We start from the raw sequence: 24,123 nt of genomic DNA on the forward strand, positions 1-24,123 counted from the left end.
GTTTTCCTTTATAAGAGTTGCTGTGGTCAGGATGTCTTTTCACAGGAGCAGACACCATACTTAGATAGACACAGAGCCTCAGGCCTCTGCCAGCCCATTATAGCACAACAGAATTGTTCATTAAAAGGCAGAGAAGAAAAAGAAGAGGAAGAGGTTGGGGCTCTGACTACCCATGTCAGGAGTGCACTGGAAAGACCTGAAGGTTCCCCCACCCCCACCCCAGGCCCTCCGAAAGTCTCTGTCATCTTTAAGTCGGCCCTGTAGGACAAACTTTCAACTCAAAGGTCTTTGGGGGACATTTGAGATCCAAACCAGGACATCGGTTCACTGTATTGTTACGTAGCCTCCATGGACTGATAGAAGCCAGCTCGCACACTAACCTTTCTTGTGTGTAATAGTGTGTGGAGTGGAGCTCAAGTCTTCATCTAATACCTGTCTGTATGCAGAGCTGTTTCGATTGAATGCTAGCACAGTTGACGCCCTGTCCCTACTGCTGCACTCTCCTTTCTTTGTAACATATTTTTAAAGATTTATGCTTAGTTTTATTTATGTGAGCATGTGTGAGCCTGCATGTCTGTATATGCAGCACATCTGTGAAGGTGTCCATGGAGGTCACAAGAGGGCATTGGATTCCGTGGAAGTGGAGTTACAGTATGTTATACACTGCCCAGTGTTGGTGATGGAAACCAAATCTGTGTCCTCTGCAAGAACAGTATGTGCTCTTAGCCGCTGAGCCATCTCTCCAGACATTTGTAGCAAGCTTTCTTGTAGAACTATCCTTGGATCTCCACCTCACAAATAATGGCATGGAGACTTGTTGTTAATTATGAAGGTTTGTCCTTTAGCTTTGGCTTGTCCCCAACTAGGTCCTGTAACTCAAATTAATCTGTTTCTAGAAATCTACATTCTGCCACGTGGCTCTATTACCTCTGCTCTGTACCGTATGTCTGACATTTTCAGAGTCTCTCTGGTGTAATCGGTACCTAGATTCCTCCTCTTCTTCCTCTCTCTCCCCAGAAAACCCACATATCTCCTGCATAGCTATTGGACATTCAGCTCTTTAGTAAACCAATCACAGTGACACATTGTCACACAGTGTAAACAAATATTCTGCAACATGTTCCTTTAGTTTTTTTCTTTATCTTTATTCTCCATTATCAATAGCTCTGATTATCTTCAATGGCATACTTCTTATAAATGATTGTTATCAACAGACAATGACAAACCTAACTGCTTTAAACAAAAGACACAAAGGGAATGTCATCATGCCCTAGCACTGAGTTCTGGAATCCACCACTAACACTTCCAGAATTGCTCTAGAAACTAGCTCTTTCTCATTCTAGGGACTCCTTCTGACCAGTCGAAAGCCCTATCAAGCACACAGGTGTTCTAGAGAAGCCTGGGGGTGCAGAAATCTACAAAGTCAGGGAGGCATTTGCAATCTACACAGAAGAAGAAAAACAAACCACTCAACAACATAATCCCGTAACCCACAGCTTCAAATACTCCAATTCACTGTTTCTCCCACCCAAAATGTGAATTTTGGGCAGGTTGTCAACACTTATTTTGATTTTGTTGTATTTTATTTGCTGTCTAACGCACTCCAATTTTGCTTCCACTATCAGACAGCATCGTATTTCCAAATTCATTGTGTGTTGCCTCATCTTGCTTGAGCTCTGAAATTTTAAACTATGGTGTGTGTGTGTGTGTGTGTGTGTGTGTGTGTGTGTGTGTGTGTGTACACAGCACCATGTACTCAGTCGGAGGAAATTTTAGAGGAGTCAGCTCTCCCCTTCCACCATGTGAGACCCAGGGATACAACTGAAGTTATTAATCGGTCTTCGCAGCAGGCGCCTTTACCTGCTGAGTTCTCACAATCACTGCAGACTGTTTGGCCTGCTTGACATCAGTCCCCCTGGAAGGACTGAGTCCCTTTTCCGATTGCTTTTCCGATGGCTCTCCTTCATCTCTTTTCCTGGGTCTTTACCTGTTCACTTTCTGTAGGCTGGTTTCGTAGCTCTGTCAACCTCTTGTTGATAGCTTCGTCCACGCCCCGTCTTTCCCCGCTCTTCAATTCTTTGAATTCTTATAGATCCTACAGTGGACCGCTCCTTTGCTGAAAAGGGAAAAGCTGAGCTAATGGACTCTTTGCAGGGCTCCTACGTGGCATCTCTGGCCACCTAGTTTGCATTCCCACTTGCAAGTCAGACACACATTTTCATTTCTGCGCGTTCATGACTTGTTTCCTTGGGAAGTCTCTGTCGCTCCTGTAAACTGTTTCATGGCTCCATGCTGGAGCCAAAAATCTAAGCAGCACCCTCGCTTGACTGGTTTCTGTTTCTCACACTCTCTGGTTTACCCACAGGCCCTGTATTGTCCACCTCCAAAATGGTTCCTCACTTTCCATCCTTTGACACTCCAGCCTCCCAACACATCTTCTCAGGTACTAACCAGTGCCAAGCACGCCCCCCTGTACCCCCACGGTGTGACTGCCTTCTCCCCCTCAAATAAGCCAAGCTGTTTGCTGTCTTCTCTCTGCATTCCTTTTCATTTGACTGCAGTGAGTAACCTGAATGCCAACTCCAAAACCCCAGGAATCTTATCCTTCTAAGCCCCTTTGAATTTCACGCTCTCCCCCTCTAACTAGAAGAGCACCTTGAGGCCAAGGGGGATGCTGCAGTTAGAGGGGGAATCTGTCAGACGGGGGGGGGGGTGTGGACGGACAGTCAACACATACTTGTTAAATCATTGGCTGGACACGGATGCTTGGGCAAACGGCTGATGTCAAGTTCCTCTGAGGTCCCCTAACCTTTCCGTGTTCACCGGGGTGATTCATCTTCAGCCACAGCTCCTTGTGTTATCCGTTTGTTTTCATTAATAGGGATGGGGATGGAACTCGTGGGGTGGCTAACAGGAAAAACAAAGGCGATGATGATGCTGGTCCAGTCAGAACGTCTCCTGGCTGGTGTGATCAGTCCCTAAACAAACGATATCCGCTCATCAATCAGTGTCCTGTTTCTGCCAACCAGATCTCCCCAGAGGAGTCATCAGATCGGCTCAGTTCTGAAGATTGACAAGCTGCCCCGTGGTCTCCTCTCCCCTGTGCAGGCTCACACTGAGTTTTTAAAGGCCTAGGTTGCAACAGGATTACCAGGCTTGGCGGGTACAGGGACAGTGCACCTGTCGGCTCTGGAAAGGACCAGAACATGAAGGTAAGCCGCAGCAGACCCCGGCGTTTGCCAAGCATTTGCCTCTCTGCCTAGGTTGTATTTACTGAGTATTTCAGCTACAGGGCAATGGAAGAATACACATCCAAACAGGGAAACCCTTTGTCTTTGCTGAGTGAAATAACTTATTCCCCAATTCTTTATTTGGGTGAAGTTAAGAAAAAAAAATCCTGTGTCTAGTTTTTGAAATTAACTCTGCGTGGATTATCTAGAAGGTGGGATCATACACGGAAGTGAAGAGCTTGATGTCTGGTTTGAGGAGAAGGCAGAAAATCCTGGGAAACTCAGACGGACCTGTTTGGTTTATGTTTCTTGCAGGGCCCCAGCAGCCTGGTGGTGACAGCCTTGGCCCTTCTCCTGGCGCTGTCTGTCCTGGGAAACGCCAGCGGAGCTCCACAGGTAATCGCAGGCGGAGGAGAGCACAGCCCCGGTGGGAACTGTGTCACCTCTTGGCTTTTTCTTCCTGCCCCCTCTGCCGCCCTGCTTCAACTCTCTTCTCTCCTCTCTTGGCTGCAGAGACTCTTCGAGAGGAGGAACTGGACTCCCCAGGCTATGCTCTACCTGAAGGGTGCACGTGAGTCCCAGACTCTTTATTCACCGAGCAGGAGCCTGGGGAGAGAGTAGCGGTTGGCTCCGGGAAACAGTTGGGGGGCTCAGGCAATACAGAACCGGTAAGCCAGGTTAGGCGAGACGGAGGACGATGCCTTGACGGCCCGAAACTCGCTGTCGGGGAACGCAGCTCTAACCCCAACACTCTCGAAGCCGAGGCAGGAGAATTCCTGCGAGTGCGAGGCTAGCTTGCGCTACATAGTAAGTTCCAGATCACAGTACGATCCTGTCAGGGCCGGTGGAAGGAGGGAGGAAGAAAGGAGGGGAGAGAGAGGAGAAGGGATCGAGAGAGGGGGAGGGAAGGGAAGGAGAGAGGGAAATAAGGAAGGATGGAGGAGGGGTGCTTGGTTAAACGAGAGAACTACTGGGATTTTTGTTGTTTGTTGTGCAAGCAGTGTGTCTGGGGCTGAAGGAGCAACGAATGAACTTGACAAAGGAAAAAAAAGTTAGGAGTTGGCGTGGTAGGGGTAGGAGGAAGGGAAGGGAGAGGGATGCGCGAACCCGGCTGGGCTGTGCTCCGAGGCAGGGTCGCCCTCCCAGGCCCCGACCTGTGGTCTCCCCTGGCCCGGGTCCGGCGGTCCGAGCTCAGCCCGTGTCTCCCCCGCAGAGGGCCGCCGCTTCATCTCCGACCAGAGCCGCCGGAAGGAGCTCGCAGACCGGCCGCCTCCAGGTGGGTGAGCGCTGCGGGCGGGGGCTCCACCTGCGCCGCTCCCACCCCACCCCACCCCACCCCAGAAGGCAGCTGGGGAGGCCGGTGCCCCCATCAGTGCAGGCAGAGCACAGAGAGACGGTGCTGGTTCAAGAAGCCCACTGGTGTGTTTATGGATAGAGCCTTGCTCTTTTTCCTCCTAATTACTATTAAGGAATGACTTAGAAGATTCAAATGTACCCCCCTCTTAAATTACTAAAAAACAGCTACTAAAAGGTTTTTAGACAAACAGGGTCATTAAAAAATGGATGCCTGAGGCGGGAATCAGTTTTCTCCAGGGACAAGCTCCGGGTTAAATTATCCAACCCCAAATGGTCAGTCCTGAATTATTTGTACACATGAGTTAACACCAGATGACTGGGGGGGGGGGAGATAATAAAGAAAAATTTATGAATTTGAAAAGGGGCATAGGAAGAGTTGGGGGCAGAGAGAGAGCATGGAAATGATGCTTAAAACTCTGAGGGGGAGAGAGAGGAGGAAAGAACGAGAGAAAGGGGGGAGGGAGGGAGGGAAAGAAGGAAGGAAGAAAGAGAGAGGGGAGACAAGAACATTTTCTTTGATGAACTCCATGTCATTGCAGTTTAACAGGAAGAAAAATCGATTTCAGTAAAATCTTGTGTACAAATGCTAAGAATAAAAGCTAGCATTTGAGAAATCTTCAACACTGCTGAACATACCCGTAGCAGACGATTCACAAGCTACCGTTTCTGTTCCTCAAGTTCTGCAGTGTGATCCATCTTATTTTGTGAGGGTGAAATATGTGTCTTCTCTTTCTCTTTTTTCCATCTAAACTCCATGTCTGCATAAAACTGGGACTGTGTCATCTGGCCACTTAAATTTGAGGTGCAGCACAGTGAGGAAGCCTTCACCCGTAGTGGACTAAACATGGAGTTTAAGGAATTTGAAACAGCCCTGAATGTCTAGCAAAAGCATCCTCAGTCAGCTTATTACCTGTGTGTAGCCCAGAATGTAGATGTTCGTCTCAAACTGATTCAGTCGCTGGAAAGTAGAAATTTCAGGCTCCAATGGAATCATTCCAGGATCTCTTGGCCAGACAACAGTTCTGAGCAGTGAGGGGGAAATTCACTCCCTGCTAAGCCCGGAAGAGGGAAAGCTGCAGGGACTGCCCTACTCCATCTTCCTTTCGCAACACACTCCCTAGAATAAGGTGTACATTCCTCTTCCATCCCCAAGCAGAAACACAGCAAGAACAATCGGAAGTCATTTCCAAGAGAAATATGACATCTCAACTTATGACGATCACCATGAGGCCAATGAGACCTGTCTTCAGGTGAAGGCACCCACCACCAAAGCTTACCACCTAAATCCAGTCCCTCCAACCCACATATGCAAGGATAGAGGAGACTCCCCAGAGTAGACCTCTGACCTCCATGTGTGTGGGCTCACGCACGGCTAATTTTATTTACAATGTTTGGTTGACACTAATATTTAAATGCTGCTTTGTTTATATGATTATCAAGGCTGTGTACACTTCTGTTTCTCCAGAAAGACGAAACCCAAATCTTCAACTTCTGACTCTCCCAGAGGCTGCAGCCCTGCTACTGGCTTCGTTGCAGAAACCACAAGAAGGTACAAGTGCGGTGACTTCTTTCCGTTCTGGACTCAGGAGCTTTGACTCCTGCCGAGCCCCTCCTCAGACCCACAGAAACGCTTGTTCAGTAGAAGCCAATGTACTTCCCAGTATAATTAGTCCCAAGAATACGAAAAATACTACCTTGATGAGAGTGGGGAATGGTATGTGAATTTCATGACCCATCACCCATCTTAACAACATTTATTTGTTTCTTTATTTTTAAATGCAGTGTCTTATGTATCCCAGGCTGGCCTCGAATTCCCTAAGTAGCAAAGGTTGGCCTTGAAGTCCTTATCCTCCTGCCTCCACCCAACAGTTAAAACTGAAGGAGCTCCAACCAGTTTTATTGTTTTATAATTGAAAACACTAAAGCCAAAAAAAAGTTGAAATAATCAAAATCCAATTGCTCACATTGAAGATTAAGTCAAACGGAAGTACGGATCCCCAATCCTTTTACAGTTGTGCACACAGCCGTGGATATGGCTCCCCCAAAGTCAGGGTAAGCTTTGGCTGCATGGTCTGTGTCATTTTCTCCCTCCCATCTGGCTTCTTCTAAGCCAGGAGTGGATATAACCTGCAACCAGCCATTCTGTCCGTGTGGCGTGGAAGTCCTAGCAGAACTGAGACATCTTGGTAAGGGATCAGCTAGGTCTTTGGAAGTTCACAGAACTGAGTGTACATCCTAGCTCCACCAACTTTTACTAGCTATGTGACCGTGATACAGGGATGGTCCTACCACTCTAGGGACCCATTGTAATGAGGTGTATAGTATGTGTCTATGCAATATGTGCGTATTTGTGTGTGTATGTGTGAATGCGTGTGGAGACCAGATGTTGTCACTGGATGTCTTGTCATTTTCCACTTTGGTCTTTAGTACAGGTCTCTCACTGAACTGGGACTCACTGATTCATCTATCTGGCTGGTGGGTGGACTTCTAGAGACCTGCCTGTCTCCATACCCCGCCAGTGGGGTTTGCTGGCATGTGTCATCATGTCTGGATCTTTCATCTGAGTGCTGAGGATCTGAACTCAGATCTCCATGAGTGCTTTATTGACTGAGTCCATCTCTCCAGTCCCAATCCTATTATTACGAGTAGACATTGCGGGGCGTTGGTGGCGCACGCCTTTAATCCCAGCACTCGGGAGGTAGAGGCAGGTGGATCTCTGCGAGTTCGGGGCCAGCCTGGTCTACAAGTGTTAGTTCCAGAACAGCCTCCAAAACAATACAGAGAAACCCTGTCTCGAAAAACAAACAAACAAGCACAACAAAAAAGAGTAGACATCATCAGCTGGGCATAGGAAAAGTGAGAGGAAGCTGGATAATAGAGAATGTTGTGTGTAAGTGACCGTTTTAACTTCAGGGTGTGAAACAATAACCAAGTCTTTAGGTTCAATAGCCAGTACAGCATAAAGCATCATCTTGATATAAAATCTGTGATCCCAGCACTTGGGAAATGGAGGCAAGAGGGTCAGAAGTTCCAGGTCGTCCTCAGATATACAGATGTTTGGATATAAAATGTGAATTACCAGCTGTGTTCCAATGTGAGGGGGCATTTCTAAAGCCAAACAAATCAAAATCCAATTTGTAAAAGAACTGTTAGTAGCATAGACCATGAATGGATTTAACTTTAGGAGTCAAACACATATTTCTTGAGGTTCTTTTTCTCTCTCTAAAACCAAGCATGTGAGAGTTTACTATGTTCTCTCTCTCTCTCCCCCTCTTTCTTTCTTTCTCTCTCTCTTTCTTTCCTTCTTACAGATGAGGGAGGGAATTTCGACCAAAGTGAATTCCTCGAAGACAGACTGCTGAGCTGGTGAAAATGCACCAGGGCACATTCAAGTGTACTTCTGTCCATGTAAAAACCACAGCCCCAGGACTAGGACCCGTGCACCCTTCCTTCCACACCTGTAACCTTAGACCCCTGTGCCTCTAGGATTACTCTTCCAGGAGCAAAAGACGCGTGAAATTCTTCGCTGGAACGCCGCCAAGTTCGTTCCCCGCTTTGGGTTCGCATCACCTGTGTCTGATGCAGGCCTGGATTCTATATGGCCTTTAGAATGCCAAGGCTGGGGACTCAGAAATGTGCGCTCTTTTCCCTGCAGTCGGGCGCTGTCTGGATCTCGGCAGTTTGTTTCTCAGCCCGTCACCCCTTTCGGCATCACTCGCAGCAATTCTCCTGTTCCCCGTTTCTCGTTCCCAGTAAGAGAGAAGGCAGGCACGGCAGGGCTTTCTGTGTACGGAGCAGCGGGTATCTTTCTGTAGCTCCTCTAGAGAAGTCAGTTAAGGAGGAAGGTGGGGAGAGGATGCGTGGGATAAAGCATCCATGGAAACGGGTGTTATCTACTGCTGTTTAGACAGGGGAACCTGCATGGTCCCGAACCCCTTGGAAGGTCAGTGAAGACCCAGGGCTGGGCGCCTCCTTGTGTTCCTAGGGGATCTAACTGAAGTCCACTTAGAAACTTGGACCTGAAAGTCACTGGCATAAACAGATGGAGATGGAGTTTGGCAGAGCATATGCCACACAAAGGTACCCTGTTGAGGTACTCTAATTTCTGTGGCTGAAAGAGACTTCACCATGACTTTACATTAAGGTACTCCCATGACACGAGTGTATTCCATATGCGTGATTTACCCATTTCCAAATCTAAACACAAGTTCAGGCGTGTGCACTCGCGTGCGCACACACACACATGCACACACACGCACACACACACAGAGTGGGGGAATTTGGGGATGAGATCCCTACAACAGGCAAAATAACTACTTGGAATTACAGCCTGATCACCATGGTATTTTTTACCTAATCAATTCAGAGTTGTTAACCATAGCAACTGACAAGTGTTGATTCTTATCACCCCCACCTCACAACTATTGCTTCCTAGCTACAGAATATCTTTATGTGAACATCTGTAATCTGTAATTCTATTGCTTCCTAGCTACAGAATATCTTTATGTGAACATCTGTAATCTGTAATTCTGACTTGGGCTGTGTTAAGTAATTAAAACCATGTGTATATGTTTTGTCTGCATCTCTCTTCACAATTAAGTAATAAAACTATATTAAATTAATATACTATTGGCTTCTGCCCCTCCCAAAACTTTCCAAGAACTAGAAACTGTGCGGCATTATCATAGGCACTTGTCACTAGTCATGACTTGACTTAAAAAGTTGTTTTACTAGAGTCCTATATTCAACTTATCGAGCTAGTGAATGGGTACACCGGGTATGGCTTGGTCATGTAAATAGTTTCTTTTTTCCAAGGGTGTCTTTAGCATCTAGCTCTTGGAGTGGGACTTCTCATGGCTGCCGTTTTAAGACGCTGTCTAAGTAACCAGCTGTTGGGGTGCCCCCATCACACTCTCTAAGTGTTCTTCATGTAGAGGCGCTGGATGGTCACATGGCTCCCTCTCTCCACTTGGAAAAACTGTCCAACCCTCGTAGGATGTGTCTGTTGGGTTTTCATTGCTATAGCAGGTTACCTGGGACCGGGTAATTCGTAAAGACATCTATTTTGGTTCAGGGTTTGGAAGGCTGGGAAGGCTGGCATCTCTCTGGTGGTTTGGAGAACCCGGTGCTGTTTGCAGCCTGGAAGAAAAGCGAGGGTAACAGAACACAAGAGAAAGGGAACAACAGGAGGAGACGTCACGCTTCACAGTAACATACTCCAGCGTAACGGCCCGGTTCCTGAGCCTGCAAAGAACTGCATTAATCACTTCCGATGATCTGGCCCCTTTTTGGGATTTTGCTTATAGTGGGAATTTGATGCAGGCAGTGTGCGTGATCAGCGTCCATCACTGAGCTTCACAGCCAAGGGCTTTAATCTCATCTTAGAAGGCCCACCCTCCAACACTACCCCAATAGCAAGCGGATTCCAGGAGGAACAGGTGGGAAGACCGCCTTCCACACAGAACAGGGTGTGTTCTCGAGTCTCTTTATTTCTACCTTTATACAAACTGAAATGAGCAAGGTCGCAGATCAAAACTGTTTTCCTTATGAGACTCATGTTATCAGTTGGAAGTTGCTGATATCAACGCGTGTCGTGTGCTGGACCATGTCTTCTGTGGGATTTCCGGCCCCTTTCTGCGCAGGATGTCGTCCTTTTTACTCTCTCCCCCTCATCTTCAGTCTTGACTCTTGGTTGTTCTCTCTGTGTTTCTGGTAGATGTCTCCCCAAACCCCGACACCATTGTAACTGAAATAGGACAGACAAGGGCAAAGGGGCTCTGCTTTGCCTGGATTAGTGTGGGTCCACACCCCCTCTACTTGGTGAAAAGCATAGAAATGGGTGCATGTTAGAGGCCTTGAGTCTCATTGTTTTATCTTGGCCTTGGGTAAAAGTAGAGCTGGCAATGCAGCTCCGTTCAGTCCCGTCTTTCCAGTGGCTAACGCTTCTAGGAAGAGTCCATCTCTCATTTCGTTTGAGTCTTAAAATCGCTGCACGGCGACACAGCCATGTCACCATGTTACTTCATAGAAACTTGGGTTCCCCCTATGAGGCCTCTTTGGATTTCCTCAAGAACAGTCCTCCCTGCGACCTGAAAAGCCACCAGCACCACATTTGTAAGTCCTACAGTTCCTAGATGCATGCATAACGCCATCTCTGTTCACCTTGGCTTTGCCACAGGAGGGTGGTGGTTTCAGTTAGCTGGGACTGACTGCTGAAACAAAATGCCCCACACTGGCAGTATAACTGAAGCAGACTTGCCTCTTAGAGTTCTGGAAATGTCAGATCAACATGTTGGCAGAATGCCTGTCTGGTGAAGCTGCTTTCCCATAGGTGGCTCCTTGCTGGGCCTCCATAAAGCCACTCCCTGGGGCCTCTCTTCTTCCTTCTCCTCCTCCTCCTCCTCCTCCTCTCCCTCCTCCCCTTTTCCTTTCTTCCTCCCTCTGTAGCTCCCTCCCTTCCTTCTTTATTCTATGTCTTTCCTCTCTTCTTACTTTGCTACTGTGTATTGAGCCCCGAGCATCATGCAACTGAACAAGCAGTCTATGTCTAAGCTACTATCCCCAGCTGAGAGGGTGGGGTCCCTTTTCTAAGGTCACAACTTCATTCCCAAGGACCATGCCCTCACAGCCTAGACACCTTACAAAGGCCATTGTTCCTAGTGTCCTAGTGTTATCATATTGCAGGGTTTTTTTTTAGCAAGATTCATGTTCCTCCTTCCTGATGTGTATAAAAAGGTGAACTTACAACTATCTTCTACATTGGCTTGAGTCATTGCTTGCATTCGTGTTTCTGCTTTCTCCATGGCAAAAGAGGAGCCTACCCTTGTTTTCAACCATGTGACATGGTGTCTTTTTCACTGTTACTCTCAACAACCCAGCTCTAAGAAGACCAACTCATCTACAGAGCATTTTCAGAGCAAGGCCAACTGATACGACGATCAGCGTGATCACTCTGCGGTAGGCGGGACACAGTGGATGGCTAGTCAGTTATGAAAAAATGAACCATGGGGTAAATCAGGGTTCTATTGTTAGTGTTTAGTCAATTTAGTTCATTACATTTGCAATATAATCCTGCTTATTGCAATCATTCAACTATCCCCTTAAATACATTACAGAATATGTTAGAGAAACAGTTCCTGAATTTAAGTAGATTTCTACTTTTTCTACAGTTTCAGTAATTCTTTTTAAAGGGTCCCTTTCATCTGGCTGATGGTGGCACACACCTTTAATACTAGCACCTGGGAAGCAGATCTCTGTGAGTTCGAGGCCAGCCTGGTCTACAGAGGGAGTTCCAGGACAGCCAATACTACACAGAAAACCCTTTCTCAGAAACAAAGAGAGATAGATTCCAGATTCCTTTCAATATGCTAGGTACTATGCATGACAAGTGCTTCACACATGTTATTTTGATATCTGAAACATTTAAAGCAAGATACTATCAAAGAAAATAAAATCTATAGTGACACATTTATTCACTTGGATTTGGCAACTTATTATCTATAAAATATTGAAATTTCCATTTAAACAACTAAAGTACTGTTACAATAAGGTAACATACATTGGTGGTAACATCTTATTATCAATGATTTGAACACAAATTCTAGATGCCAGACATCATGTAGTAAATATCCATTGGCATACATCAGAATATGGATGTGGGGTAGTTTGTTTTCTTGTGGATTTTGACAGTCATCTGCAGAACAAAATAGAAACCCATGGCTTTAATTCAAATGACAAATGAGTAACAAAGTCTTGCTGATCTAAAATACGTGAGCCACACAATCATAGTTCAGATTTAATCTTTTCAGGAAGAGGCAAGCTTCATAAATTAATCAAAGGATTATGATTTTTGAATTTTCTTATCACTTACATTAACCATTTTAATGTAGGGTCTCACTCTTTAACCCCGTCTGGCCTTGGCACCTCCTGTCCCAGCCTTCTGAATGCTAAAATTATGGGTATGAGTCACCATCTCCAACTAAATTGCCCATCTTTAAAATGCCTCTGGTCCTGCCACTTTAAAAACTCTCCTCATCTTTAGATTTGCGGGGACAAGACTTGAAGATTAAAACGTAGTAATGCCATACAATACAACATTGTTGTATTCCAAATTACAAGACGTAATCGCCGCCATTCTTTACGGGCAGAGACCATTGTGATTGTGATTTTCAGAAGGAAAAGGAATCAAGCATTTTCACTTTCTCCCAGAGTCATTCTTACTTTGCTCACTCTGGATCAGTTCTTATATGCCCCGTGGAGCTTTTTCTTCCCCTTTGGTATGTGGTTCAGGAAAAAGGGTGACTTGATGTTTAACCGGTCCCTCTCGGCCTCCTCTTCCTCATTGTATCTTTCATCTTCATCCTCGTCTCTGTCATCTTCCACATCGCTGCTCTGAGGGCTGGAGGTCTGAGATCCCGATGGAGATGGTGGTACTGACGGGGGCCTGGGGTACTTAAACCCATCCGTCTGCCGAAGAAAAAGAAGACGCAAATGTTCAAAGAGACTTCTAGGTGTTCTCTTTTTTGTTGGTTTTCTTGTTTTTTTCTCTCTCTTATTGTTTTTTAAAACAGTCTCTCTATATAGCCCTAACTGCCCTGGAACTCACAATGTAGACTCACAATGACTTCAAACTCATGGAGATCCTCCTGCCTCTGCCTCCAGTGTGCTGGGATTAAAGACGTGAGCCACCATACCTGGGTGGCTTTTCTTTCTTTCTTTCTTTCTTTCTTTCTTTCTTTCTTTCTTTCTTTCTTTCTTTCCTTCCTTCCTTCCTTCTCTCTCTCTCTCTCTCTCTCTCCCTTTCTTTCTTTCCTTCCTTCTCTCTCTCTCTCTCTCTCTCTCTTTCTTTCTTTTTTTTTTGGTTTTTCGAGACAGGGTTTCTCTGTGGTTTTGGAGGTTGTCTTGGAACTCGCTCTGTAGACTATGTTAGCCTAGAACTCACAGAGATCCACCTGCCTCTGCCTCCCAAGGGCTGAGATTAAAGGCGTGTGCCACCAACCCCTGGCTTCTTTTCTTTTTAATATAATGGTCTTTTAAGATTTCTAATTACATTATTACATTCGTGTGTGTGTGTGTGTGTGTGTGTGCACGTGTGCACAGTACATGCTATACACGTGATTTATCTTTTTCCAAATCAGCTTAGGTTTAACACATCCAAACACATGTGAAGGCACACACACACACGTGCACACATCTCACAGATACCAGATGAGAGCATCAGATTTCTTGGTGCTAAATTAATAGGCCATTACTCCATGAGGAGTGCTGGCAAGTCAACTCAGTTTTTCTGGAAGAGCAGCAAGTACTCATAACTGCTGAGCCACCTCGCCAGCCCTGACTTCCTGGTTTTCAGTGACACAGACAGTACAGATGCTAATTTGACTGCTTTTAGGTACTCTGTTGTTATCCTTCATGTGCTCGTGAACTCTGACACTGGTACTGCCAACATTAAAACAGACTCATTAAACATACCATTTAAAATAGACTCATTAAACACGCAGTTACCTTTGATTAAGCACTAAGATATACCAAGGGCTATATCTATTGTCTATAATAACTGTATATAATTATACACTGTATAATTTGATATTCTAATAATATCATCATAAATTTGTTCTTCCTGCTTCCTCTCTGGGAAAGAGACAAAGGAACAGCAAATGACTTTCTAGAAGCCACGGCATGTGAGTGGTACAGCGAAATTTAGTGCCAGGTCTGTGACAACCCCAGGGTCTTTCTTTCCTCCCAACGGGCACACAAGTTTCTCTGTCATCTTTCAGATATTTCCAGAAAGTTCTGGGACATGGGCAGCTAAATAGGTCACCAACACACACCACTAGGGAGAATCCCGGCTGGGTGACCTCAACTGATTGGTGAGAATGTACTAATTGCATACTTTTAGTTTGTGTTCCTGAGACTGTACCAATGGTATCATTTTACATAGTGATAGACACCACATGGTATAAGTGACGCCGCCCAGCTACCCGGAGTCATTGAGAAAGCTCACTTTGCAAATCCATGCTCAGCACCAACTGTGCTTCCTGGATCACAATGACACCAAAGACACAGCCTGGAACGCACCCCAGCATCCCTGCTTGTAGGAGTACATGTGCTTGAAAGCCATTGGTCAACTTCATCTCAGTCACTTTTGCACGCTGTCATTATGTTATACACACGCACACAGTCCTTTCAAGTACTTTGCATGAAATCAAAATAGGAACTGGAGCATGAGTCTGCTAAAGAAGACAGACACTCCCCTCCTCCCTCATTGGCCATTGACTGCTGACAGTTTCCTCACTTGGGGGTGGGCTGCAGCCCTCTCCTGTGAAATCCTTATTAGTGCCCTACACCCATGGGAATACATGCAGTGCTAATTGAACTCAGGGGGCCAGAAGGAGGAGAAGTAGTAAGAGGAGGAGGAGGAGGAGAAAACATGAAGTTGGGAGGGGTACGGGGGTGATCTAAATACATCTGCGAAAGTATCAAGGAATTTTTTAGAAAGAGATGAACTTGCACTTAGGACCCGACAGAGTAAGAGCTGAGTACTCCTTAACTGACTAGAAGTATAAATGGGCGAATGGAGCTGAGTTAGAGAGTGAAATGTGTACCTTTAGATGAATGAGGCACCCAGATCTCTCAGTGACCGCATGGTAAAAGCTGAGGTTGGCATGTGCAGAGGGGAATCCTCCTGCCTCATCTAGGGGCTCATCCTGCCTTCTACATCTCCTCCAGAAATCCGATCTAGATGGGCTAGTCACTGCATTATTAATAAAAATTGTTTTAGTAAAAATGATCCCTCCCTAGGACCCTTGATCAGAGTGCAGCTGGATTTGAGGGGGTTTGTGTGTCCTTAGTGGGGACAGGTAGTTTCTGGGGGTGATAAAATTGATAACACTTGACACTGCGTATACTGTGGAAATTTGTGCACATTTGCTCAAAAGATACTTCTTCAGGACACAGAGCCCTTGAGCAAATTGGGTCTTTCTGTTTGTTTTGTTTTGTTTGTTTAAGACAGGCTTGCTCCATGGTTGTCTCGAAGTCACAAATCCAAATGACTCTTGTGACTCAGCCTCCTGAGTAACTGGGACTATATGTGAATGTCCCTAAGGTGATCTTATGCACAGTGGTGACTCAGATGTAGCCAACCTGCCGTCCACGGGCTACATGAAGCCAAGGATGATAATGAATGCGGTCCAACACAAAACTGTAGACTTTTTTTTAAAGGGTAAGATTTTCTTTGTGTTGTTAAAACAAAATTTGACTGCACAGTTCTTGTGTGAACTTTGTACACTACTGCACAGTATTGCAATATCAAGTGTGGAGACACCCAGATCTCATATTTTCACTCTGGGGCTGTCCCTGGATTTATTCAAGGCTAAAAATAAATGTAGTCTTTGGATCAGTGTGTAGATTCCAGCAGGGATGCTGAAGAGAAATGCCTGGGTCTACACTGCTTCAAGGTATGCCCTCTCCTCTATCTTTAGAAGACAGTATTGTGAACTGTGGTGGTTTCATTGACTGAGATGTCTAGTTGGATATTGGAAAAAAAAAACTCCTGTGGGCCATGCTGAATGGAGGGATCCAGTTCCTCCTCTGAGCTTGAATTTGCTCTATTTTACCCTTCCTAAGTTGGCCATTTTCTATTCAAACACTTCCTTGGATAGCAAATCTACCTCCTGGTAAATCAACCCACTCTATTGTTGAACATCTCAGAAGAATGAGAGCCTAACTGAGCTTCCCAAGCACCACGGCAGAGAGAGTTGTAATGAAGAGATACCCATCTGGTGGAGTGAATCGGCCATTAGGTTTGTGTGCCTCTAGTCTTGACTTTGATTCAACACCACAAAAGGCATACTGCTGGCATCAAAGGTCTTCTTAGAACTGTCAAATAAGAAATGTCATTTTTGTAAAAAGCATTCAATATTTACCGTTGGAGGTGAGGTGGGCTCCAGATGGAATTTGTCTGGAAAAGCTCTGCTTAGACTCAGGTGTCTGGCATGCTGGTAATACTGTCAAGACAAAGCCAATTCACATGTTAAAACATGTTACTTCAGTAATGAGTTAAGGATACAAGGTCCTATCTTTCTAAACCTGAAAGATCTATCTCTACATTAACGGCTATGTAAGACTGTACTTATCCTGGGCTGTCATGTAATAGTTTACTGTATCAGACATTGCGTTGGCCAATAACTAGCTGTATATTTGAAGGTGGGGAAATCTATGTCCCAAGTTTGAGAATCAAAGAAGAAATGACCATTTATAGCTCTATTACCTGTCAACATACATGCCCAGAAATACCACAAAATATTGAGGGATATCAACTGCAGTGGCCATGTTGAGCTTTGGATTGGATATAAACATGACAGGAAATTGCTTCAATTCTTTGATATTGAGATACATTAGACACTAATCTTGCCCAGACCTAGGCAGAGAACAGAACCTAAGGCCCAGCCTTCCTGTTCTTGGTTCAAATGAGGTAGTGGCATTAACTACTTAGGTCATGCTGAGCACAAACATTATTGGATGTAGATACTCAGCAGATGGCTACACCAATTCTTGACCAGGAGAATTCAATAATATGCAAAAAGCGTATTTCAGGAAAGCTAAGGTGCTTCATTTAGTAATAAATCACTCAGTTTTAAGATATGTAGACACCTGCGTTACACCCCTATGGTCAAGTGAGTGGAGGCGTTGCCTGTACTTGCTGCATTTACAGATAGTGTCCACGTCCTTTCCACCCTGCGTTGTTGAAAAATACGATTGCATTATCCGTGGAGTGAAAAACAAGTAAGGTCTTTGCTCTCAACATTTCCTCAACTCCACAAAGCCTCTCTGCATGCCTTTATGCATCAAGCTAAGCGCTACATCTGACAGACTTGCAAGAAGACTTGGGTTTACAGCTTTGAGGCTTCACATTCAGTTAAAAAGCACAGAGACACACCCTGAGATTTCAGCACCTGTGCTACTGAGTTGATTTTACACAGATTGGAACCAAAGGCAAGGTTTTCACTGTAGGTTTTCACTGTGCAAGGTGATCCCAACGTGCTCCTCCTACTCCTGAGGTGCTTGCTCACCCTGCCTAGGTATCTCCAGTCCAGAAGATCTGAGAGCCTCTCTGTGCGGTTCCTCTGGATGATTCTCTGACGGCGTGACTGTTTGCAAAACCCATAGAGAAACTGAGTCAGCTGATTGCAAGAATCATCTGGAGATCGGAAGCGCCGGTCGACTATGTAAATACCTGGAGAGCACACACATATATCAAAATCCGACTTCCAACTCTGTCAGTGTAAATACCTGGAGAACACGCACACAAACCAGAACGTGACTTACTTCCAACGTATTACCTAGGTTCCACCAAAGACCAGAACCAGCATGTCTTCAGCAATTGCCTAAGCTACCACCTTCACTCTGTCTTTCCCCCTCCTAAGGCTGTATGCTTTCTATGATCTTCTAATTATTAAAAATCATTGTCGACCCTCTGCCAACAAAGCAGATCTTACCTTTAAAAAAAGATATGTAGCCCTCTGGGTCAGTAATTCTCTAGGAATTGTTACAAGCCAGCAACACCAGGCAGAACCTGTATCATCTCCTCTTCCCCCACTCTCCCACTTGCAGCCTCACTGAGAACTAGCAGAGGAGAGCTGCCCCCTGCAGACTCAACTGCTAAGAAGTAGGCAGAGAACACATCCTGAATTGAACTTTCTTGTTGCTAGGCAACATGAACTGATTGATACACAGTGAAATGCAAATCGTCCTACAGTCTTTAAAAAAGTGTTGGTGGTTTTTTTCTACCTTGGCATGGATCTTTAAAAGATTAAACGTATTCTCTATAGATTGACCAATATGCATACTCCAAGACCACAGCCACTGAGCTATTGCTCCTAGGACTTCAGGGAAAACATTTTATCACCATCACCAAAAAATAAGTTAAAGGCAAAGTTTGCCCAAGTTCCACCCTTTTGCAATTCTTGGGAACAGTATATTCAGTACTAAGAATATTCTTCCCTACGGATCTCCTACTAAATTTACTTTTTATTAAATGAGAAATATAAACTTTAGTTTCATTTCAGGACAGTTTTAGCATTAAATCCCGTGAATACCCTGAGGGCCCAATGGGGAAAGAACTCACCATACGCAGTAGGGTCAGCCACATGCTCCTGCATGAAACACCCAAAGCCTGAGAGGTTTGTTGTCACACTCGGGATGCCCATGACCGTGCATTCGGCTGCCAGAGAATGGACAAAGAACAGAGAATGAGCTTTGGACCCCACTCTCAATGCTCACAGGCTTGTGGAGAAAACAAGTCCTGTTTGCCTGGTGGTAGACGGTTACTCCCTGCCAGGCATGGTATAAACCCTTTATGTGCATATGTAATCTCTCACCCATCCCATGAAGGGATGCTGACATCATCGCTCTCTGACGGGTGAAGAAATTAAAGCATGGGGAGTTGATGTCACTTGGCCTCCTCATAGAATCGGGGGACATGGGGAGCTGGGGCTTGAAGTGAGACATCCAGTCCTAGAGTCCTTGCTGGGACCTGCTGCTCTCTGCTGCCCAAGCCCAGCTGCCTGTTTTATGGTTGAGTCTCGTTCCGTTCTGAGCTTGTGACTCTGCCTGGCAACTTCATGGGGTTAGGGTGTGTGCTTGGACACAGCCAGGTTCTCCCCTACCGTAATCCCCTCTATGCAATCCCCGCTACTCTCTTACCCCCTCTATGCAATCCCCGCTACTCTCTTACCCCTCTATGCAATCCCCGCTACTCTCTTACCCCTCTATGCAATCCCCGCTACTCTCTTACCCCCTCTATGCAATCCCCGCTACTCTCTTACCCCTCTATGCAATCCCCGCTACTCTCTTAAGGGTGCAGTGAAATCGTGGCATGTTTCAGTCTTCCCTCGCCTTTTGATTAAAACCTGCTTCCCACAAAATATCTGAGCTATCTCTAAAAATACTTTATTTCAAAGATAGCGACACTTTTCTTTGTTCGTTTGTGTGTGAGTGTGTGAACCTGTGTGCACACATTTATTTGGAGGCGAAATTTCCTCAATTGGTCCTCCACCATATTCATTTAGGCAAGGTGTCCCCATCAAACCCAGGGCTTGCCAATGTGGCTGGTATGGCTGGCCATCTTTCTCTGGGTATCCCCTTCCTATTACCTCTGCGGTTGGAAGAACAGGCTTATCGCCAGTCTGATGAGGTGTTTGGTGGGTTTGGGGGATCTGAATGCTGGTCCTTGTGCCAACATCTGAGCCCTTTAACTCTTGAGCCATTTCCCTGTCCCAGCATCTACTTTTTTTTTTTTTTTTGGTTTTTCGAGACAGGATTTCTCTGTATTGCTTTGGAGGCTGTCCTAGACTCACTTTGTAGACCAGGCTGGCCTCGAACTCACAGAGATCCACCTGCCTCTGCCTCCCGGCATCTACATTTTAAACAAGTTATGTACATTTATAGAAATACTCTTGGCTCTTGAATGGAGACGTATATAAGAGGCGTGCTATTACATGTGGTGTAGTTCAGCTTAAATCATGGCTTTGTCTCCTCTGCTTGTGAACACTTCCTCTTGGCTCATCTCTTCAGCTGCCCAGCAGTGTTTTTGACTTTCAGGGATGTGGCAGAAGGAGTGTGGATGGGGATCACCAACTTCTTTGAAATCTACTGAAAATTTTGCAACTCCTCCTTAGAATAATGCATATACACAAAATTTTGCCTAAAATACCATGGGATTCCAAAAACCCTTACTTTCATTCTTATTAGGTAATTCACTAATGTATTTTGTAGTAAAAGCCAGGGGCTCGTGAAAATTCAATGCATGTCCCTTGAATGAGTTTAATAAGTGTTTCTTAGGCCTTCTCAAAGCTCAGTGCTGGTGTCTTAGCTTGATATCTACTGTTGTCCTAAACACCATGACCACAATGGGGAGGAAAGTGTTTGTTTCACCTTATGTCTCACGGTCTATCTTGAAGGGAGGCACCTGCAGGCAGGAAGGTCATGGAGCAACACTGCTCGCTGGCTTTGTCCTCTGGGTGTTCTCAGCGTTCTTTCTCATACAGCCCAGGCCCAATTGCCCAGGAGTGACACCACCCGCAGTGGGCTGGGTCCTCCCAGGTCAATCATTAATCAAGGAAATCCCCCACAGATTTGCTTACAAGGCAATCTCATGGAGGGATGTTCTCAAGCGAGGTCCCCTCTTCCCCAAAACCTAGCTTGTTCCAATTTGACAAGAAATGAAAAATATCCAGCGTAGCTGGCCTCAGCGAATGCTTTCCATAGTTAGAACAGCATCGTATTGTCGTTATAAAAACAAATTAGAGGTTACATATTATGAGAAGGCTCATCTATACCACAGAAAGGCTTGCTTTTCTGTCAAGTATCAATTTGGAGGGTGGCTGAGTCTCTTTGGTGGTCTAAATATAAGATGGCCGCACAGACTCCTGTGTTTGAACAGCTGGTGGTGGCATTTGGGGAAGCCGTGAAACCTCTAGGAGGTGGAGTCGCACTGGAGGAGAGCTTTGGGTTTTATAGTCTCTCTCCACTGCCTGCTGACTCTTCTTCCTGAGTCTAGATGCAACCGTCTAGTCCAGCTTCCCTGCCTTCCGTGTCTGCTGCCATTATCTTTTCTGTCATGGCAGACTATACATCGCTGGGACCAAACGCCCATAAACACCTTTCTTCCTTAAGCTGTTTTTTATTTGTTTGTTTGTCACGGAATTTTATCAAAGCAACAGAAAAAAAAACTAACATACTAATTTTGGTCAATTTAAAAGTACAGAAAAACTATGTTAACACAACTCCCTTCCCTGGTCTCTATCTCGTAAGTTCTTCTTTGTCCTTTATCTTAAGACATTAGGTAAACCTTCTCTACAATTTGGGGTCCTATGGAGTGAAGTGTTGGGAGCCTGGAGAGATGACTCCATCCTTAGAGCATTGGCTGCTCTTTCAGAGGACCCGGATTTGATTTTCAGCTCCCACATGGTGGCTTACAACCCTCTGTAAATTCAGTCCTGGAAGATCCACGCCTCTCTGGCCTCTGGGCACCGCAAGCATGTGGTGCACAGACACCCATACAGGCAAAACACGCATAGGCTTAAAATAAAAGCAGAATGCCTTAAGTAAAAGATGCTTTGCCTGGCGGTGGTGGTGCACGCCTTTAATCCCAGCCAGTGGAAGGCAGAGGCAGGTGGAGCTCTGTGAGTTCAGGGCCAGTCTGGTCTATAAAGTGAATTCCAGGACAGCCAGAGCTGTTACAAAGAGAAACCATGTCTCAAAACAACAACAACAGCAACAAACATTCAATGGAAAGGCAGCTGTTACGTTGATAGCAATCTTTGCACTGAGGGGAATGTCCTCCCAGTCCCCTCAGTCATTCGTGCATTTGGTTTTTTCCTACTCTATCCACAAGAGCTCTCCCTATGGGAAAACTGCACTGCACGCTGCAGGAGAACTGCACTGCACACTGCAGGAGAACTACACTGTACTGCATACTACAGGAGAACTGCACTGCACACTGCAGGAGAACTACACTGTACACTACAGGAGAACTGCACTGCACACTACAGGAGAACTGCACTGCACACTGCAGGAGAACTGCACTGCACGCTGCAGGAGAACTGCACTGCACGCTGCAGGAGAACTGCACTGCACGCTGCAGGAGAACTGCACTGCACACTAGGAATCATGGGAACAGGGATGCATGACAAGTGTTTGGTTCATCAGCAAAATGTGTGTTTTGTTTAACTTTTTATAAAATATGTGACTAAAATATTTTCTGTGGACATTTCCTAAAAAGGAAAACATTTCAACAATGTAGATGTGACTCTAATAGTAAGTTTTAGAATTTCAAGGGAGAAAGAACTAGACAAATGCATTTTATGTCAAATTTCACATTTGACAGTTATATTTTGTCTGTTAATGTTTTAATAATTTTCTACTGCTGATTAACTATATGGGTGGAAGGTAGAAATTCTGGGTGCAAAATCACCTAAAAGAGAAAATACTAATGAAGAAAAAGGAAAGATCAAAAAGCAAATCCTTTACAGTTTGCTTATTCCAATACTATAGAATCCATGTGTTGTAATTTGTTGGGCTTGAATAGTAACAGCTGCAGAGCCTTTATTGTTTGTATTCAGGCATCTGTATTGGCCTGCCCTTGGGCTTCTAATAGGATACACCCTCAGCTGTAGCACCACCTGTTGCACAGTCACTGCATTCCCTTTTAAAAGGGCCCTGACCTCCTCCCATCTTTTTCTATCTCCCCCTCCCTCTCTTCCTCTCCTACCTGTCTCTTTCTCTTCCACCACTCTTGTCCCCAGGGACCAGTCTCTGCCCCTGTTTCTGCCCCTTCTTTCCCCTCTTCTAATAACCCTCCTATATGAATCCTATTGTATGGCGCAGATTCTCTTAGCAGCGTTTTTTAAATTACAACACTTGTACTGCTCATATTCTAATGGTTATGGTATTCTCTCCTTATGGAATTCTAGATGCTGTATTTAAATACTAGAATGAAAATACAGACATGGGATCTGGAGAGATGGCTCAGTGGTTAAGGGCACACACTGCTCTCACAGAGACCCTGGGATCAGTTCCTAGCCTCCAAATGGTGGCTCACAACCATCTATAACTCCAGGTCCAGGGTATCTGATATCCTCTTCTGGCTCCGGAAGGCATTACATGCATATGGTATGCACATACATACATGTAACCAAAACAACTATACACATGAAAAAATTTAAACATATGGATACTGTGGAAGTTCTTCTCTTTAACAATCCAACCTAATACTTAGCCTTTATCTGGCTTCTGCTGTCCCTTAAGCTGCAGGTCAATTTTTTTTAGCATTTTGTTTAAAATAAGTAGAATTTACCTAGATCAGGAAGGTATTTATTATTACCAACAAGACATGGGAAAGCTATTCCTGTCCTTTTACTGGATTGTTGGCAAACTGTTTGCTTTTTATTTATTATTTATTTAGTGGTGCTGGGGATTGGAGGCACAGCCTTGTACACTCTAAGCACATGCTCCATCATTAAGCTACACCTCAAGCCCATGTTTACCTTTTAAAAAGACACTTAAGTACAAAGGTAAATCCATCACTCTCGCGAATGGTAACAATACCACTTAGGGACCAGAAGAGAGAATGACCAATAGTGGATCTGAGAATTCACTATCAATTTGAAAAAGGAAATAAACGGAGGTGGTAGAGTTCCTGAACATATAATGGCATTAGCTACAATACCTTACACACCACTAAACACCATGCTTTCTTAATACTGCCTGTGTTTTCAGGGCTGACTTTTGTTTTACAAAATCCAATTAAATTTTTAAAAATTAACTGCATTCTTCTGAGACAGCTTCTAATGAACCATATTGGAAGACTAATAATTTTCACACCATGTCTATTTAGTTTCTGTTTCACATTAATGAGGTCTATAGAGATAACCAAAAAGTATGCACACCATCCTCATAGGACGTCTGCTCCCTCTTTGGAATGCAACGAAGCAATGGGCTTAGCCTGCTCAGGAGGTAGCAAACCCCACTGTAGCAC

General features: G+C 45.1%; 2 protein-coding genes across 3 annotated transcripts in view; one reads left to right on the top strand and one right to left on the bottom strand.

Moving 5' to 3' along the window:
• Window positions 1–3,206: 3,206 nt before the first annotated feature.
• Window positions 3,207–9,208, top strand: Spx (spexin hormone). Its single transcript, XM_005072992.4, has 6 exons — window positions 3,207–3,212; window positions 3,546–3,626; window positions 3,744–3,801; window positions 4,444–4,506; window positions 6,052–6,135; window positions 7,898–9,208. The coding sequence occupies exons 1-6, from the start codon at window positions 3,207–3,209 to the stop codon at window positions 7,954–7,956; spliced, it is 351 nt and encodes a 116-aa protein (XP_005073049.1). The 3' UTR covers window positions 7,957–9,208.
• A 2,831-nt stretch (window positions 9,209–12,039) lies between these two features.
• Window positions 12,040–24,123, bottom strand: part of Gys2 (glycogen synthase 2) — a 37,503-nt gene continuing 25,419 nt past the window's right edge. Inside the window, exons 13-17 of one of the 2 annotated variants that reach the window (XM_005072918.4) lie at window positions 18,712–18,807; window positions 17,657–17,820; window positions 16,511–16,591; window positions 12,807–13,052; window positions 12,040–12,279 (exon numbers count right to left, since the gene is read on the bottom strand). In XM_005072918.4, coding sequence (XP_005072975.1) covers window positions 12,822–13,052; window positions 16,511–16,591; window positions 17,657–17,820; window positions 18,712–18,807 — 572 coding nt within the window. In that variant the 3' untranslated portion in view covers window positions 12,040–12,279; window positions 12,807–12,821. Of the gene's footprint in view, window positions 13,053–16,510; window positions 16,592–17,656; window positions 17,821–18,711; window positions 18,808–24,123 lie in introns of both variants that reach the window. The other variant, XM_013115521.3, reaches the window with a different exon arrangement.

This window comes from Mesocricetus auratus, unplaced genomic scaffold (genome assembly GCF_017639785.1).
Source record: "Mesocricetus auratus isolate SY011 unplaced genomic scaffold, BCM_Maur_2.0 Super-Scaffold_100001, whole genome shotgun sequence".
Classification (NCBI taxonomy): Eukaryota; Metazoa; Chordata; class Mammalia; order Rodentia; family Cricetidae; genus Mesocricetus; species Mesocricetus auratus.